The 20918-nt window shown below is 37.9% G+C and overlaps 1 protein-coding gene across 1 annotated transcript in view; it reads left to right on the forward strand.

The window, feature by feature from the left end:
- Positions 1–20918, forward strand: part of KLHL1 (kelch like family member 1) — a 379658-nt gene that overhangs the window by 267745 nt on the left and 90995 nt on the right. The window contains exon 6 of the mRNA XM_036301681.1: positions 18325–18511. Coding sequence (XP_036157574.1) covers positions 18325–18511 — 187 coding nt within the window. The remainder of the gene's footprint in view (positions 1–18324; positions 18512–20918) is intronic.

The raw sequence follows: 20918 nt of genomic DNA on the forward strand, positions 1-20918 counted from the left end.
ATAGATTTGAGCTCCTTTGCACTTTATAAGCCCACCCCCATTTCCTCTGGTTATCACCATACTGGTGTCTGTGTCTATGAGTTTTTCTTTGTTTTTCTTGTTTGCTCATGTGTTGCTTTCAGTTTAATACCCCGCATATTAATGAAATCATATGGTTTTTAACTTTTTTTGCCTGACTTATTTTGCTTAGCATGATGCTCTCAAGGTTTATCGATGTTGTCACAAATGGCAACATTTCATCTTTTCTTATGGCTGAGTAATATCACATTGTATATATGTACCGCCTCTTCTTTATCCAATTAATCTAGCAAAGGACACATCAGTTGTTTATATGTCTTAGTCACCATGAATAGTGCTGCAATGAACCTGGGAGTGGATATATCTTTGTAAATAAATGTTTCTACATTTTTTGGATAGATACCCAGAAGAGGGGTTACTAGGTCATATGGTAACTCCATTCTAAAAATTTTTTAGGAACCTCCATACTGTTCTCCTTGGTGGCTGTCCCAGTTTACATTCCCATGAGCAGTGAATGAGGGTTCCTTTTTCTCTATAACCTCTCTAACACGTAGTACTTGTCTTGTTGATAGTAACCATTCTAACAGGTGTGAGGTGGTATTTCATTGTAGTTTTGATTTGCATTTTCCTAATAGCTAGTGAAGTTGAGTATCTTTTCATTTATTTGTTAGTTGGCTGTATGTTTTTTTGGGAGAAGTGTCTGTTTAGGTCTTCTGCCTATTTTTTAATTTGTTTGTTTGGCACTGTATGAGTTTGAGTTCTTATATATATTGGATATTAACCCCTTGCACTAGCTGTTATTTGCAAATATCCCATTTAGTTGGTTGTTGTTTTGTTTTGTAGGCAGTTTCTTTTGCTGTGCAGAAACTTTTTAGTTTGATATAATCTCATTAATTTATTTTTGCCTTTACGTCCCTTGCCTTTGGGGTTTTGATAAAAATAATTACTTTGAATATTACTAGATGTCCTTTTATCCTTCTCAACCTAGGGTCTTCTTGAAATATCCTTTACTTTTCTCCATGCCTAGGAAACAGGCATTTATCCTTATTGATTCAGGATAAAAAAGATTCCCTGTTGTATTCATTTATCAAAAAACACTTGGCTAAGCATGTCTTTCTGTTTCCTATAGCAATTTGCCCATATTTCTATTAGTAGTTATCATTACTAATAGAACATTTTGGTTATGTTATTATAGATGTATCTCTTTTTATTAGTAAATTATGATACCTTTGTCTGTAAAAGGAATTATATTGATGTTTATGTTCCTCAAACAGTGCCTCCAAAGCAGTATGAACATAATAAATATCACATCAATTAATTAAATGCACTCTCTTGAATGTTAGAAATATTCATCTTAACTCATATTTCTACAAAGAGAGAACTCATTTAATTTTTGTAAGTTATATCATCTGGTTTTTAAACTTCTATTCTTATTGATGGCAGAATAAATTATCTAATCTAATAAAGAGATAATATGCAAATTAACCGTCACACCATAATGGTCAAGATATCTGTGCCCACAGCGGATACAGGGATTCCATAACACAAGATGGCTGTGCCCACAGCGGAGGCTGAGTTCCCGTAATGAGCCTTAACAGCAGGGACTTGAGGCTGCGCCCCGCGCCTGGTGGGGCTTGACAGGAGACTTCAGGCCATGCCCCCGCCCCGGCACCAGGATGGAGGACCTCAGGCCGTGCCCCCCACCTGGAAGGGATTGATGGGTGACCTCAGGCCATGCCCCCGCCCCGTTGCCAGGCTGAGGAACCTCAGGCCATACCCCCCGCCCCGGCACCAGGCTAGGGGACCTGAGGGTGCACTGGGGGACCTGAGGCTGTGCCTCCTACCTGGTAGGGCTTGAGTGGCTAAGGCTGTGCCCCCCACCCTACGGGGCTTGATGGGGGACCTGAGGCTGCGCCCCTTGCCTGGCAGAGCTTGACAAGAGTGGGGCTGGCCATGTCTGGATCTCACCCAATGTGGGTGGGGCCGGCTAGGTCTGGGTCTCGCACAATTTTGAGGTGCCACAGGTGTGCAGGGACTTGATTCTGGGTCCCACAGCATGCCCCAGACTCTGACAGAAGGAAGATTTTAATACACATTTTACTAATTTTCTTTCATCTCTGACACTTCTATTATAAAGGGCGAATAGCAATATTAAAATATTTCCTCTGATTAATCCCCTTTTAATGTGCACGAATTTCGTGCACCAGGCCACTAGTACTTAATAGTCAGAAAATATAGAGAATTGCCCTAACCGGTTTGGCTCAGTGGATAGAGTGTCAGCCTCAGACTGAAGGGTCCCAGGTTCGATTCCGGTCAGGAGCACTTACCTTGGTTGCAGGCACATCCCCAGTAGGAGGTGTGCAGGAGGCAGCTGATCGATGCTTCACTCTCATTGATGTTTCTAACTCTCTATCCCTCTCCCTTATTCTCTGTAAAAAATCAATAAAATATATTTTTTTAAAAAAGAAAAGAAAATATAGAGAATTAAGAAAAAAGATATGGTTCACAACTACGACAATCCGGGAAACTGAAAGTTCCAAGTTATTTATAAGGCTGTCTCTTCCCTCTCAAGTGGTCTTTAACCAATCTTCCTTCTCCCTAGAGTGGTACCTGCTGAAAGAGGATGCTTATATGTATTTACAATAATACATATTATTATGTATTGGAGATGCTTATGTTCCACACACTACCCTCTGAGTCTTGATGGACTCTCATATTTCAAATATATAACACAGCACCATTAACTATAGTTACCCTGCTGCACATCGCTTCCCCAGGACTTATTTATTTATTTAATTTATAACTGAAAGTTTGTGCCTTTGACCATGTTCACCAGTTTTGGCCACCCACCCCCACCTCTTGTCTTTGGCAACCATCAATCTGTTCTTTGTATGTATGAGTTCAGGATTTTTTTAGAGTCCACATATGGTATTTGTCTTTATCTGTCTTATTTATTTCACTTAGCATAATGACCTCAAAGTCCAACCATGTTGTTGAAAATGGCAAAGTTCCTTTTTCTTTTGAAGCTGAATAATGTATATAATAATAAATATAAATCTATTGATGAACACAGGTTGCTTCCATGTATTGGCTACTTTAAATAATGCTACAACGAGCTTGGGGTGCAGATATTTTTTTTAGTTCATTTTTTATTTTCTTTGGATAAATAGCCAGAATTAGATTATAATTGCTGAATCTGGTTAGTACCACATTAAATAATTATATATATATATATATGAAAAAGGTAATATGCTAGCTAGATAGACCTGATGTCTTCTGGACATCCGAATTCCTTCCAGACAAAGCCATGGTGGTGGGACCAAAGCAGAGGCAGTTAGTGGCAATCAGGCGAGCAGGGGAGCAAGCAGTTAGGGCGAGATCAGGCAGGCAGGCAGAGGTGGTTAGGGGAAATCAGGCTGGCAGGGGCACACTTAGGGGCGATCAGGCTGGCAGGGGAGCAGTTAGGGACAATCAGGTCAGCAGGGGAGCAGTTAGGGGCATCACGCCACCAGACAGAGGTGGTTAGCAGTGATCAGGCAGGTAGGCAGAGTGGTTAGGGGTTATCAGGCAGGCAGGCAGGAGAGCAGTTAGGAACCAGCTGTCCCAGATTGTGAGAGGGATGTCTGACTGTCAGTTAAGGCCCAATCCCTGCAGGTTCCCTATGAGATCAGGCCTAAACCGGCAGTCGGACATCTCCCGAGGGGTCTTGGATTGGGATTGGAGAGGGTTCAGGCCAGGCTGAGGGACCCCCTCCATGAACAAATTTCGTGCATCACACCTCTAGTGTGTGCGTGCGTGTGTGTGTGTGTGTGTGTGTGTGTGTGTATTTGATTAAATGTAACTTTTTGCAGTACTTTCAACTATTATTTAAGTTCAGAGGGTTATATGTAAAGAACAGAAGAAGAGTGAATAGTTTAATGATTCCTGTTTTGAAAAGTCAACCAACTGAAAATATTGCTGTTGGATAAAGATATGTTAGGTTTCACAATACAGCTTAATACTTACTTAATTGTAAGTACTAGACAATATTAATTATATGCTCCATTATAATGTAAATTATATTATAAATTATTTGCTAGAAACTTATAGATTACTTTTTGCATACCACAAAGTGTCTGTCATTTCAAGATCCTTAGTATTAAGATTAAAAAGCTTATATTTTATTTTATCCCTGAAGTTTGTTCAATCAAATTGTTTGAACAACTTATTTCATGAGCAAACTTTAGAAACTCTACAGAGTGTATGCCCAGTGGAATTAGCATCACTTGGGAGAATTATTATAATCCCTTATTGACTTGCAAGATGCATCCACCTTGATGTTTTCATAGAAACTTAGTTCCCTGATGATGATCAAAAGAGGTATGTTGGGCTTTGATCAGAGTAAATCTAAAGAAATCTGGAAATTTGCAAATATGCAGTGATTAAAATTCTACCTCCATCTTCTCTTAGTGAAAGGAGGGAAGTAAAATACTGACTGATACCTTATAATTACTGTGAGAGAAATTAAAAGGCTTTTATTTAAAGATAATTAACATAAGGTTAAAGCAAAACAAATATTTGATACAAGGTCCACATTATTATTGAAATCGGGGAATCCAGTTTCCCTAATAGTACTGAATGCAGTCTCTTCAATTGCTTTCCTAAAGATTTGTGTCAAAGACCTTTCAGGATCATCATTTTGTTCTTACCATCAGAATTAATGTCTCTGCGGGGGGAAAAAAGGGGCACATATGTAATACCCTTTGTAATACTGTAAGCAATAAAAATAAATAAATTAAAAAAAAGAATTAATGTCTCTGAAATATAACAAGAAAGAAGAAGAGGAAGAATTTTCCATCTTTCTCCTAGTACCAGATATGCTTTGCAGGCTCAAGGTTGTTACTTCCGGACATAGTGTGTAGGCCACTTGCAGATATGTCCACTTCTAGGAAGGTATACTTGAGAACGACGTTTGCACTTAGTCCATTGCACTTGTTAGCTATAGTTAGTATGTGGGCATCACCTCCTAACTCAGAGAAATTTCATGTTAGAAAAATGCACAGAAAGGCAAGATCGCACTGAAATCATAATTAAATTGTGTCCTTTTAGGAGTACTTTAATTACCACAAGATGGTTTGAATTCAGGTTATGATTCGAGTACCTCATTTAACTATAATACAATTTCAGGCATGCTATACATCTTTAGAAAGTAAGCAGCAAGGCAAATACAAATGTCTATTAATAATTTTATTCTAGAAAAAGATAAATGTTATTGACGCATCAATAATGTTTATTAAACAATATGATAATGCCTCAAGTATAATATCACTAAAAATAAATACTGCTCCTTAAGGAATCTCTGTCATTTAGAGTATAATACAAATATATTCCAATAGTATTTAACAAGTTGAAAGTTGTTACTACATGTGACTCAAAGATTAAGAATGCCTTCAGTCAATTCAGTGCTACAGATTAAGCAAATCTCTATATCATAAATCTCATGATGTCCTCCCAAAACATAAATGTACACTTCACATTTTTCTCAATTTGTGTCTGTGTCTGACTCCTCACTGAGATGGCAGAGATAACTTACCAAGCACTATGATCTGCATTTCCCAGTCAGAAATGTGTTTGTGAATGATTTAAAAAAGAATAAACACAAATAATGGTCCCTCTAATGAATCTGCACACATTTGAACATGCTCTTTTCCAACTATTCTCTTGCAAAATAAAATTACAAATAATAAAATTTTATAAAAATATACTCTTCCAGATTTCACCTTTAAAATTCAAGTAAATACAGTTAATATTTAGAAATGAGACAACTATGTATAAACCTATAAAAGCAAGATAAAAACAGTATTTTTTTTTTTTTTTTTTTTGTATTGGTGACTACTAAGTATAAGCAATACAGTACTAGGTCATGAATTCATGAATTCAGGCCATCACAGATCATAGTCTTAAGTCCTAAGCATATTGATTTATATATCAAAAGATGCACTTTTAAATGTTCATTTAGAACAAGTTGAGTAAATGAACGTCAGAGAGTTCAAAGATTTAAAAATCACGTTAAAGATATAACAAGTTGTTCATGTGGGTGATAGCAAATAGAATAGCCTTGTCAGAGTACAAGGTTGGTCTGGAGATACAGTGGGAAATGAACCGCAACTAGGTGCTTTAACTAACTTTAGGAAATACTTTCAAGTTTAATGCAAGAAATTAAAACGAGACAGCAAGACAGTAAATTTTGAAAGTTTATGTTTTAGGGCATTATGTGGGAATAGTATGAACTTTTTTATGATTATCTGTACCACATAAAATATTTCAAATTATTAATCTTTCTTAAAATTTCAAAAAAGAGTAGATAAGAATGTCAACCAGTGAGATGGCTTTTGGAAAGGAAAGGAAATAGTGTACAAGATCCCAAATTATTTTATAGTGTAATTTTGCTGTTTACTATGACTGGAAATAAGCATACCATCAGCTGGATATGGGATAAGTCACTAAAAAATGTAAATATTTTTTTAGTTGTTAAGCAAAGATATTTCTGAAAGACCATATACATATTTATAAAGATGATTAATTTATGCAAGTAACTTAAGATATAATATTAAATATATTTTGCCTATACATTGTATATGTTTAGACTTTAATATTGAGTACATTATTTAAAAATAATAATATCATTAAAGTAAATGATAAATCACTTAAATAGTTATGGAGCATTTTCTAGGAGCTTATAACCCTGTTAATGGTACCCAGCAAGTGTTGCCTGATTTTTCCTGATTTCCTATAAGTTTATGACTTACCATGACTAATAAACCCTTAAGTGTCTACACAGACGACAGTTGATTAAAGTCTCATCTGACTGATAAAAACAAATTGTGTTGACTATGGCCTGAGCAGTTATGTTAGTCCTCAATGAAATAAAAGAACTAAACCTGGACTCTTAGAATTGGATCATAACTTAATATTACACAGATATTCCTTTAAAAAAAAGTCATGATCTACTCAGATTAAAGAGGTCAGTAGAGCTAAATTATGAAATATAGAGTAACGTGCACTATTGTTGAAAGTGAGTGGATAGTTAATATGGAGTTGTATTATAGATTTTTTGGCATGTTGGTCTGAGAATGTTGAATAATATCTTGCAAACAATAAGGATATTATGCATGGTTTTGAATATAGTGTAGGCATGAACACATTAATGTACGTGTTCTAAGGGATGGGATGTAGGGTTGACTTGAATAGAATAAATTAGTGACGAGAGAGATTGCAGATAGCTGGGACCTATTACAGCGCCTGGCACAAAATTGGTGCTGACTAGATATCTACTGAATGAATGAATGAATGAATGAATGAATGCAAAGTCCAGAGCCTACTTAGAATTCAGTAAACATTTTCAAGCTGGGAAGAAGATTGCTTATTTCATTTTTAGAAATTCTGAGTTTTCAAAATATCTATGAGACTGTAGACCAGGGGTCCTCAAACTACAGCCCACGGGCCACATGCAAATACAAATATTGTATTTGCTCCCGTTTTGTTTTTTTTACTTCAAAATAAGATATGTGCAGGGTGCATAGGAATTTGTTCATAGTTTTTTTTTTTAAACTATAGTCCGGCCCTCCAATGGTCTGAGGGACAGTGAACTGGCCCCCTGTTTAAAAAGTTTGAGAACCCCTGCTGTAGACACAGATTAAATGAATAAAAATGTAATCATAAGTGATAGAGCATTAAACCAGAGGTCCTCAAACTTTTTAAACAGGGGGCCAGTTCACTGTCCCTCAGACATTCCACACATATGCACTGCAGGCCCGGGACGAGTCGGCTGCTAAGCAGGACAGGCAGCGGCGGCAAAAACACCCGGCGGCCGGATAAATGTTTTCAGCGGCCCGCATGGGGCCCGCGGGCCATAGTTTGAGGACGCCTGCATTAAACCCATTTCATCTGTTGCTAATAAGAACTATTATTTGAGTTAATTTTATGAGCTCTACTTGTTTTGATGATGTCATTATTCTTCTCTATTTATACTGTCAACTTAGCCAATTACCTTTCCTCTTAGGCAATCAAATATTTCTATATTTAGAATAAAATCAATGAACCTGCTCCTTATTTCATAGATGGCTTCTTTTTGTTTTTGCAAACATTTCAGCAATTTTCATTCAGCTGTACTGATGCAAGCTTTAGCTTGTCAGGAATTTGTATTTGTTGTTGTTGTGTTTAATGATTGCACTGAAAGAGAAAACAGAAACTTTACTATTACTACTTTTCTCACTTATGTGAAAATAGATATTATATCCTCAAATAATTTAGCAAGAATAGTGATTTTACCAGTAAAAAGATAAAAAAAAAGTGTTTCAGTCTCTTTAATTCATGATTCTGCCCTTGGCCAAAATTATTTTCAACTAATCCTAACAGGACTTCAAGTGTAATATGAAGATCTATCTACTCATATTTCTGAGTTTCTTTCAGGCCTCAGACTAATAGTCTGGCTATATTTCAGCTATTTTCTCTTTGTGCAAACATACACTGTTCCAGTCACAGCAGAAACTCATATAGTAACTGAGAAAATGCTGTGAGCATTGGTGAACCAACTAAGTTATATTGCCAGATTTTCAGTTCACTTGTCCATTTTCCTCTGTCTTTGAAAATCTATCTGAAAGGGAGTAGATAAACAGAAAACTTTTCTAAGAATGAAATAGTTCATGTTTTCCCTTGAGAAGCGGGTGAGCCCTACCTATGACCTCACCATTTATTGTGTTGCTACAAAGTTTTTTGATAACTAAACTGTCTCCTTTCACCAGCACCTTACACTGTTAAACAGACTATTTAGCATTAATTGCGATCATGTAATGTCTTAAAAACTGCTTAATTAAAATACCTGATAATATTTTATTTTTATCAGACCTATTTATAATATGTTGAATTAGAAATTCATTTTTCATTCAGCTTGCTGCATGTAATATTTTATCTTTTATTTTATTCATTTTGCCAAGGAGAAAACTTGAAAGAATATGTATAAAACTGCCACTCATTCTCTAAGGACTGTCACTTCTAGTAAGACTCAAATTTGTTTTATAGATTTGAATTCTGTAAGTTGACTTTTTAGCACAATACCCAGTAGCAAAACAAAACTGACATATTATGCAATAATATGGAGTATATGAAATTTTGTCACATTCATATGAATATGAGAGTGTCTTCATAACCTTGATAGCCCAAGGATATAGTGTTAGAAGAGACAATATTTCAGTTTATCTTTCCTTAAATGTTTATTCACTATTGCATTCCATTTTTCAATGGATTCCATGACCAAAAGGAAGGTATAGATGCATTTCCTATTCTTTGTACAGATTTTGTTCATTATTTGTCTTTCAAATTATGCCTTTACCCATGCAGTATTACTTTTACTTAAAAATAGCATGTAATATAGATATTTTCTTATTTATGGGAGTGTTGCTGAAACATTTGCTTAATAACATTAATTTAGGATATTTTAAGAAGGTTATCTATAATGCTAATTTTTATAATGCAAATATTTTTTGATATAAAATTAGAGTTGTATGCACTTTATATAATAAGAGTAGGTTGTATAGCACAATTGAATCCATGTATTCGATTTTGTTTGCTTATGATGATAAACTAGTTATTTATAATATTAAGTATCTTCATATGCAGATAAGTATAGAGAATCATGACAAAATTATCTCAAAGAAGTACATTCTTTGACATCTTAAGGTGATCTATACAGGAAGAAGAACAATTTTGAATGATATGAAAATTTATTTTATTTTCTTATTTGGAATTTGGAAAAATGTGAAATCTAGCTACATGGATCATGCATTCCATTTTGATGAAGCAATAGTTGCAGAATCATAATTTTCAATATATTGCAAGCAGTTGAAATAAATTCATCAAAATATTCTTAGAAAACTGAACTTTGAGGAGTGTCTATGTGTAAACATGCAGGATGAAAACAATCATTAATATTTTCATGTTGTAAAATATATTTTAAAGATATGGTTCAATTCCTTAAAAATGAACAAATTATTTGTATTGTAATAGCAAACAGTGGACATTTCTAACAGCTATTGTTTTAATAATTGCATTTTAAAATATATTTTTTATTGATTTCAGAGGAAGGGAGAGAGAGAGATATAGAAACATCAATGATGAGAGAGAGTCATTGATTGGCTGCATCTGCATGCCCCCCACTGGGGATGAGCCCATAATCCGGGCATGTGCCCTAGACTGGAATCAAACCCAGGACCCTTCAGTCCCCAGGCTGATGATCTATCCACTGAGCCAAACCAGCTAGGGCTTTATTTTTTTCTAATCAAAGCAAAATTAGTGGTAAAACCAGTGGAACTTAAGAGCAATGTATAAAAAGAAAAGGTTTCAATGCACACATTTGTAAAGAATATATCTATTCTAATCAAAACTGCATAACATTCCTGGCAAATGGAATGCTCTGACAAAGTAACTGCTGAGAGTTCTAACTATTAATGGGTAAATTATTCTGATTTTTTATATTAGTCAATGCTGAATATCATATACAGGGTTCTTATATAAATTTCATAAATTTCTTGACCACGTTTCCATTCTGCAGTTACAGGTTTAAGCTATTACTCACTGATCATTATTTAGTCACAGAAAAAACATATCAAGGTTACAAAGAAATAGAGCATATTTGTAAAGTGACTGCCAAGTATCAACCTCTTAGAATTGTATGTAATTTTAATAGTTAATATAACTTATGCTGCCCTTCATATTGAGTCTCAGGATTTTTTTATTTCTAATATATCATTTAAATGACAAAATATTCTGAAACATTATTTGTTTGTAAATGGTGGAATCTTTTCTTGGGTTTTAACATATAATTAATTTAAATGGTGGTAGTTGATGATTATTCTAAGTTTAAGAATGTACTAACAGTGAAGATATTGAAAATTTTCAAGGGCATTTTTTTTTTGGAAACTGAAATCTGCTATCTTTATCCCTGATTGCATAGGGCATTGGTATGTAGAATCTTTAGAATAAAATGTAATGTGTAGATAACTGTTGTACAAATGATGTACAATATAATGTACAATAATGTACAAAAACTTGAATATATTTCTAAGTAGTATACAATTATTGAAACATTTATATTTTTTCTAAGTTAGACAAGCAAAAAGCTGTCACAGTAGTTCAGTTTTCATTAAAAATCAAAGAATTTAAAAAAAAAACAAAATTGTCTTTTATTTTATTTATTTATTTATTTTTAAAATATATTTTTATTGATTTCAGAGAGGGAGGAAGAGGGAGAGAGAGAGAGAAACATCAATGCTGAGAGAGAATCATTGATGGGCTGCCTTCTGTACGCCCAACACTGGGGATTGCGCCCACAACCACGGCATGTTCCCTGATCCGGAATTGAACCATGACTACCAGATTCATAGGTCATTTGCTCAACCACTGAGCCATACAGGCTGGCCTGTCTCTTATTTTATAGAGAGGAGCAATATTTGTCTTAATCTTGGATCATTCCAGAAAATCTAAAAACAATTCAAGTTTAAAAATCAGCTCAGTCATTTTATTATTCTGACTTTGTGCCTTACTTTGGGATGGAACAGTAATCCTAAAAATGTTGTCAGAGACATGATATAGACACTAGCCATAATATTATAAGCAAGACATACTTACAAATAATAACATGAAAACAAACAATAACAAAGAATTCAGTTTCTTTTAAAATATAGAACTTTGTCAAATTATTAAAAGTATACAAAAGTTAATACATTTAATACAATGGTTTGTTAATAAAGTGAAAAATATTACTTAAGTATAGAATACCTTGGTTATTTTATAAAAATAATACAAACTTTAATTTTATTTTGTATATCTCCCATGCCATAGTTTGTAATAAGTAATTCATAATATATTTTCACTATGCATTCTATAGACATAGAGCAATTAATTTTTTTCCAATATATTTTATTGATTTTTTTACAGAGAGGAAGGGAGAGGGACAGAGAGTCAGAAACATCAGTGAGAGAGAAACATCGATCAGCTGCCTCCTGCACACCCCCTACTGGGGATGTGCCTCAACAACAGGACATGCCCTTGACCGGGATCAAACCTGGGACTTTTCAGTCCGCAGGCCGATGCTCTATCCACTGAGCCAAACCAGTTAGGGCACAGCAAGTAATTTTTAAAAATTATTAATTGTCTGTATTACAAACCTAGGGACTTATTGTTGACCATCCTTTGATTATTTTTACAGGATTCTTTATATTTTATTTTGTAATTATTCATTAATTATAAAAATTTTTAAGTAACCCTTATATACCTTTGCATGTATGTGCTTAGAAATATATAAATATTAAACTATTCAAATATATGATAAAGTTAAGGTTTTTACTTTAGTTTTTATCAAGTATATATCATGTTATATAATTTTTAAGCTATAACTTTTTCTTAAGAAACAAATAAATCAATATTTTTTTTACCTTGTATACATGTTTTTATTTCTCTTTCGTCTTTTGTATTAATAGTATAATTTAGCCTGAATGACATTTGTTTTCTGCCACAGGAAAACTAGAAACAGGAAGACAAATCCTCTCTAATTTTTGACCAAGAAAACACATTTTATTTTATTTTGACAAATTATATCATATAAATTAACATCTTAGTAACTTTTCTTAATTGTAAATCAAAAAAAACTAAGAATTTTTATTAATTAATCAATATAATATTAGTCTATTGTCTTAAAGTTGTCCAAGGACAAAAAGCTTATAATGTAAGCCAACACAGTAAGTATTTTTTTTCTGTAGCACTACAAAAAGTCACAAGATCAAACCATTACAGAAGATATAATTTATTGATATTTCTTTTTAATGATTTTGTATTTTGGTTCCCCCAAGCCATTTTCTAAATTAATTATTCCCTGCAGAGATCCATATAACCAATATAAAATTTTTCTAAAGTTTAATATATTAAAAATTAAATCTATTTTATACCTATTAAATATTGTGCTAAAGTTATTCTTGTGTGGCAATAAAATCAAGTAGCATACAGGTCATTTTAAACTAAAATTAATCAATTCTATTTAGTTAAAGAGTTATCTAAATATCAAGAATAGTCTATGAAATATTAATAATGTAAATGAGCCTCTATATTTAAAGATATTTACAACTTATTTAAAACCTATACCATTACTCAAACTCCCAGATAATTTTTTTTTTATTCTGAGTTACACTTTTCTAAGGAAAAACAGAGTAAAGAAGTACATATCTTTCGAATTTTTTATCATAAAGGGTGTAAAATAGAAAATAAAAATAATTGATGGAAGCCATTTTCAGACATATATAAATTTATTATGGTAAAGGCTAAGTATTTTTATTTTTAAGGAAAGAAAAAGGTTTAGATATATGGAAAATTTATTTCTACATCAAAATGTCTCTCTCCCTTTTCTCTCTCCCTCTCTTTATTCTTCCCTCGGGTTTATTTTTAAAGTTTTTATAGACAACCAGGTCCTTGTTAGAAATAGATATTTTCTTTGGCAATTAAAAATAACAATGTTACTAAAAAATAATATAGTGCTCATTTAAAAAATGTCCACTGGAGAACCCTTATCCTGATCCCTTATCCTATTCCATACTGTCTTTTTTTTTTTTTTTTTTTTTAGAATTTTTTATTTTTATTGCATGTATTGGGGTTACATTGATTAATAAAATTATGCAGGCTTCAAGTGTGCAGTTCTTTAAACATCATCTGTATTTTGTACTAGAGGCCTGGTGCATGGATTCGTGCACTGGTGCGGGGCATGGCCTGTAGGGATCAGCCCATTGTGGGAGCACCGCTCATTCCCAGTCAGTTGAGTGGCTGTGGACTCACCCTCTGAGCGCCTGCTCCCACTGTGGAAGCACACTGACCACCAGGCGACAGCTCCTGCATTGAGAGTCTGCCCCCTGGTGGTCAGTGCATGTCATAGCAACTGGTTGACCAGTAGTTCTGGTCATTTCTCTGTAAGTTTTTCTTTTGTTGTTGCTTTTATTTGTTTGTTTTTGTGTGTGTTGTTGTTGTTGTTTTACTTAATCCCTTCACCCTTTTCTGTTTTTTTTTTTTCTTAGTCTTCAGAATGAAATTTGGTAGGAAGGAAACTCAGGTTTAATATACAAGAAGAGAAACATATCCAGGAGTTAATTAAACATCTTCCCTTCCATATTCCAAAGCATCTGGTAACTCTAATACATTATACTCCTACTTGTGGCCCAGTGCACAAAATTTGTGCACATTAAAAGAGAATTAATTAGAGGAAATATTTTAATATTGCTATTCACGTCCCCTGGCTCGGCGCTAGGTGGGGAGGCAGCCTCATGTCCCAGGCTGGCTGCAAATCCCCGCATCTTCCCTGCCTCTCCTGCCTGTCTCGCACCCAGCCTCCTGCTGTTTGGTCCTACAGTGTCATGGTGTGATGACTATTTGCATATTAGCCTTTTATTATGATGATAATATCTGGCCCAACTTTTTGATTATTATGTGTGATAAATTCCTGGAAATGTAATCACCCAGCCCAGGAGCCTGAATATTTGCTACATCCTGTCAAGCTGTCTCCAGAAATGCTGTCCCTTATATTCCAGACCAGTGCTATCAGGTGTCTATTTCATCACATCCTCTCCAGTACTGAATATTGTGATTTTTTAAAAGTTCCAGGTATCTTTCCTTTGCAATTACTTGATTACTTAACTTTTCTCATGTATATTATTTACTTTATTTCTTCTTTAGTTCAAGGTCTTTGCTCAGACATACTCTTCTTTGAGTAATCCTATTTTGTTTGAGTTCACGGGAAGCAATAGCATCTTCCATGGAGGAAGGTGGAGGGCTAGAGTGGGTAGAGTGGTGCTGGAGCAGATGTGGTTGGCAATGGCTCCTGTTAAAGGTTAGATCAGAGGTGAGGGGGTTAAGGGAGCTTTTAGGTTCTGAGACTGAGATGTCAGGGTGAGGGCATGCAGTCCAAGGTCACCATTTGTGAGGTTGGGTCCCTGGGGTCTGGTGGGGAGCATGAGGGTCAGACCTGGGTTTGGTGAAGGATGCAGGAGGGGAGTGGTTTTTCTGGGAAGGCCCATGGTTCTGGGAAGCTCCCCGGATTCAGGCACTTAGCACTTGACGCCAGTGCTGGGGTCACTGCACTGTCCAGGCCCCGTGACAGACAGTCAGACTTGCAGCTTCAGCTTCGGCTGCACTGCAAAGGCTGTGAGAGGTCACGTGGCCCCCAAGCCTGTACCTCCTTGCCTCTGAGCTGGGCGCATGACCCTCTTCAGGGAAACCGCCTGAGCGTCCCCTCTAGGTAACATCACCTGGTAATGCTATCAGCAGGGCGTGCCACACAGCCTGATGCTGCGTAGGCTGGGGGAGACTTTCTGGGAGGAGGTCCTCTGTCCCCTAACCCCACCACCGCAGGCCCGGAGCCCTCATCCCGGCACACGTGGTCGTTTTTAACAGGCACACAGAGGCTGGGTTGGGGGGAGAGGGTTCCCACAGTGTCAGAAACCACTCATCCCAAGGGTCCCACGGTCTCAGTGTTGCCACATGACTGCATGGCCTCGGGGTTATGCCACTACTTTCTGATGCCAGTTTTGCACCTTAAACTCTTAAATTAACCACAAGAATAGCTTTCCTCTTCACCCTCCTGGGACTCACAGTTCTGTTGCATACACTCCTTTCAAAGGGCAGTTTATAGTTCTTGGCCATGCGGGGTGTTGCTGACTTTTCATTCTAAGTTTGCACTTGGGGCATCTTGAATTCTGTGAGGATGGTGACTCTGTCTGTTCTACAGCAAGCCTGTGAGCAAATAAATATGATCTCCATTTTGCATCTACTCCCAGACTGTAGTAACATTTCCCCAAGTGGGACTGGATCCTATAAACCAATTCCCACGCTCCACTACACTGAATAAGCATGAGGATCCGAGCTCACCTTTCACATGAGGAGCCCATGAGGCAGCCTCACATCCCCGGCCAGGCGTCGGGCTGGGAGGCGGCCTCACGTCCCCGGCCAGGCGTCGGGCTGGGAGGCAGCCTCACATCCCCGGCCAGGCGTCGGGCTGGGAGGCAGCTTCACGTCCCCGGCCAGGCGTCGGGCTGGGAGGCAGCCTCATATCCCCGGCCAGGCGTTGGGCTGGGAGGCAGCCTCATGTCCCCGGCCAGGCGTCGGGCTGGGAGGCAGCCTCATGTCCCCGGCCAGGCGTCGGGCTGGGAGGCAGCTTCATGTCCCCGGCCAGGCGTCGGGCTGGGAGGCAGCCTCATATCCCCGGCCAGGCGTCGGGCTGGGAGGCAGCCTCATGTCCCCGGCCAGGCGTCGGGCTGGGAGGCAGCCTCATGTCCCCGGCCAGGCGTTGGGCTGGGAGGCAGCCTCATATCCCCGGCCAGGCGTCAGGCTGGGAGGCGGCCTCATGTCCCAGCGGCACAAGTCCCCACCCACCAGCTCCTGCTGTGCGCACGGCCTGTTGAACAGTCATTACAATTACGGAGTAATGACAATTTGCATATTACCTCTTTATATATATATATATATATAGACTAGAGGCATGGTGCATGAAATTTGTGCATGGGAGGGGGGATGGGGGATCCCTCAGCCTGGATTGCAATGACACCAGCATTCAGCGCCCTGGCCTCTGGCCAGAGGCCCCTCCCTCCCTCCACATGGCCAAGGCACAGGATGCTGAGCTCACATCACCCCCAGAAGCCCATCCCTCCCTCCACGTGACATCTAGATACTCCAGTTTAAATTTCCTATAAATGAGGCTAGAACCTGAACAGCATCCTCAACAGGACCTATTTCCCTGTGGCTAATTTGGGCTTCCTCATACTGTGGTCTCAGGAAAGTTAAACTACTTTCATAGCTTTTAAGAGGCAGCATTCCAAGCAGCCAGGCGTCCCACCCTGACCCAGCTGCTCTGGGCCAGAGGGCAGCACGCACAGGTGCTGAGCGGCTAAGGTGGGGCAGTGGGCAGTGTGCACAGGCGCAAAGTGGCCCAGGCAGGGCAGGGAAGAATGCTGGCATCGTTGTGACTGTGATGACTCCAGCATCCTGGCCCGGCTGCAGCCATTTTGTCGTGGAGTGACATCAATTTGCATATTCTGTCTTTATTAGATAGGACTCAACCTCAGATTTATTCTGGTTTTCTTTACGACATCTTATATGTCTTTTATATGCTTTCTGGCACCTCCAACAATAATTTATGTATCAAAATGACTAAATAAATTTACTTAATTAAGGTTAAATTTATAGCATTAAAAGTAATTATTTAATTTTATGCTGCCTTCATAAATTAACTCACTCACTCAATAAACATTAGTGTTCAGATGAAGTACAACTTCTTACCAATGTAGCAGAAAAGGTCAGTGAGCTAATGTTAAATTCTTTAGTAATTACTTATTAATTTTATAAATCTATATAACAGATTTAACTCTCATTCAAAATGATATATTGATTCATTAAGAAATATAATGTGCTACTTAAAGAATTAAGGAAAAAGAGAATCTAAAGAGAAATAGAGGAAGAAAAAAAGCATACTATAGATATGTTCCAGGAAATATACACAGAAAAATTTGTGGGGATGAAAACCTGGAGCAGCCAAGAGAGACATAATGTAACTTAAAACTGCTGCTCTTCCTCTACTGTTTACTAAGGTGCTGGAGTTTTCAAAATAAATTCTTAGTTTCACTATTGGAAACTATTTTTTGCCTTTTTTTCCCATTTTTATTGAGTTGTTGTTTTCTAATCTGCAATGCATTTAAATTGTACCTGGAACATCTTAAAGGAAATATGTAAATACAGGATGGGGCAAAAGTAGGTTTATGTGAAACAGTTTATTTTTGTATTATTATTTATTAATGATTTTCTTATTTTCCATATGAACAACTGTAAACCTATTTTTGCCCCACCCAGTATTTATGATAGGATTGTTATGAACTAATTTGCTGAAAGTTACTTTTTAATTTCTTTCATCAGACATATTTATGGCCAACACAGGAAGAATATTTGATTTATAAACAGCTTTTGTAAGAGAAAAAAAATAGAAAAGAGATCACTGGAAGGTTCTTTATACTCTGTCCTAAAGCGATAATAAAAAATATTGAATGGAAAATAATATCCATTCTGTTTCTCTTAGAAGGCATGCATTTTAATTATATTTATTTGTCAATATAATTAATTCTTATTACATTCTGTATACCTCTCAATAAAGGGGTAATATCATAGACATTAAGCTTCTAATTTTAACTACTGATGTCATATGCACATTTCCATAAAGCATTAACAGTATTTGTGTGTTTTTTACAGATATTGGCTGACCTAGAAAACCACGCATTATTTAAGAATGATCTGGAATGTCAAAAGTTGATTCTGGAAGCAATGAAATATCATCTATTGCCAGAAAGAAGAACTTTAATGCAAAGTCCAAGAACTAAACCTAGAAAATCCACAGTTGGAACTCTGTATGCTGTAGGAGGAATGGATAACAACAAAGGTATATAAATCTAGATCTATATGTAATACATTAGAGGCCTGGTACATGAAATTCATGCTACTTGGGGGTTGTCCCTAGCCCAGCCTGCACCCTCTACAATCTGAGACCCACAATCTGTGGACTGCTGGCTCCCAACCGCTTGCCTGCCTGATCACCCCCTAACCAGTCCCCTGCGGGCCTGATTGATGCCTAACTGCTCCACTGCCAGCCCAATTACCCCCAACTGCCCACCCCTTCTTGCCCAGTCACCACCAGCTGCCCTCCCCTGCTGGCCATCTTGTGGCAGCCATCTTTGACCACATGGGGCGGCCATCTTGTGTGAGTGTGTGATGGTCAATTTGCATAATACCTCTTTATTATGTAGGATACCCTATGTCATAACATGACACAATTTTAACATTGCAATCTATATAATGTCAACAAACTTCTCATAAACTTTGTTTATCCATTAAGATTTAAAATTAAGTGAATAATTAGAAAACACCTCTTATTTTTAGTTTGTAGCTGCTGCTTCTGCTTCTTATTCATCTTTAAGTCCTTTAACTCTGATGAATATGTTCAAATTTCATATGAAACAAAAAAGGGGATTTAAAGCACTTAGAAAGCACGGGCCAAATAGGTTTTGGAAATATTTAGAACTGTATTTCCATTCTAAGTAAAGAAAATGTAATGTTGCCAGGTACTTGCTTGCTAAAATCAATATTATGTAGAAAGTTTGTGCTTATGAGAAGTTCTGAATTTCACACAGAAGCCAGTCAAATAAAAAAAAAATATTACAAACAACTATAAAAATGTGACAGTTATAACTTACAAAATTATTAGTTTTACCAGTTTTGGCCTTCAAAAGAAAGTGGATGATTTGTTTATAAATTGAACACAGGTACTTGAAGGTTTTGTTCTTGTATTTCCTAGTTTAAATGACTCTTTATAAATATATTTCCTCTTTAGCCTTTCTTATATGGATGTTAATTTTCTTGAACAAGTACAGAAGACAAATAATGCGTGTCATATGTTTGTGACTAATAAGTGATATACTTATCCATAATATATTTAACTAGAGGCCCGATGTACAAAAATTTGTGCACTCGGGGGGGTCCCTCAGCCAGACCTATGCACTCTTGCAGTCTGGGACCCCTCGGAGGATGTCCACCTGCTGGCTTAGGCCCACTCCCTGGGAGATCGGGCCCAAGCTGGCAGTCAGACATCCCTCTGGCAGCCCAGCAGCCTTCAGGAGATGTCTACTTGCCAGCGGGGAGCAGACCTAAGCTGTAGTCAGACATCCTTAGCACTGCTGAGGAGGCGGGAGAGGCTCCCACCACCACCACTGTACTGCTAGCCATCAGCCTGGCTTGTGGCTGAGCAGAGTTCCCCCTGTGGGAGCGCACTGACAACCAGAGGGCAGCTCCTGCATTGAGTGTCTGCTCCCTGGTGGTCAGTGTGTGTCATAGTGACCAGTCATTCCCAGTCATTCTGCCGTTAGGGTCAGTTTGCATATTACCCTTTTACTATATAGGATAGAGGCCTGGTACACAGGTGAGGGCTGGCTGGTTTCCCATGAATGATGTCCTGGATCAGGGTGGGGGTCTCACTTGGATGCCTGGCTAGCATGGGTAAGGGGCTGATGGGTGTTTGCAGGCTGGTCACACCCCCCTCAGGGTCGGGGGTCCCCACTGAGGTACCTGGCCAGCCTGGGTAAGGGGCTGATGGCTGTTTGCAGACTGGTCAAGCCCCCCCCAATGGGGACCCTCACCCCATGGAGGGTTGGCTAGCCTGGCGAGGGGCTGATGCCTGTTTTCTGGCTGGCCACACCTCCTTTAGGATGGGGGGTCCCCACTGGGGTGCCTGGCCAGTCTGGGTGAGGGGCTGAGGGCTGTTTTCAGGCTGGCCAAGCCCCAGGTGATGGAAGCTCCCAGCCTCTCCTTTTTTTCTTTTTATTTTAAATTCTGAGGTTTATTTACCTTCTATAATTGAAACTTTGTTGCTTTGAGTGGATCTCAGAGCCACCCGAGGCAGGCGGGAGGAAAGCCTCCTGCTTGCTCCAGCTCCATGGCCATGGCCGGCTGAAAGCAGGTATCTGGGGTTTATTTAGCATCTATAATTGAAACTTTGTTGCTTTGAGTGGAGCTCAGAGCAGGCCGTGGCAGGCGAGAAGCTTGGCTTCCTCCATCATTGGGGCAATCAAGCCTCCTGCTTGCTCCAGCTGCATGGCTGCTGGCCACCATCTTGGTTTTGTTAATTTGCATATAGTCACTCCGATTGGCTGGTGGGCATGGCTTAAGGCATAGCGAAGGTGCAGTCAATTTGCATGTTTGTCTTTTATTCATGTAGATGCTCTCAACAGAGTGTGATCCCATAATCAACTTCTACTAAAGGAGCTTTGCTTTGAAAGAATCAGAAAGAAACAAGA

Source organism: Myotis myotis, unplaced genomic scaffold (genome assembly GCF_014108235.1).
Source record: "Myotis myotis isolate mMyoMyo1 unplaced genomic scaffold, mMyoMyo1.p scaffold_m19_p_3, whole genome shotgun sequence".
NCBI lineage: Eukaryota > Metazoa > Chordata > Mammalia > Chiroptera > Vespertilionidae > Myotis > Myotis myotis.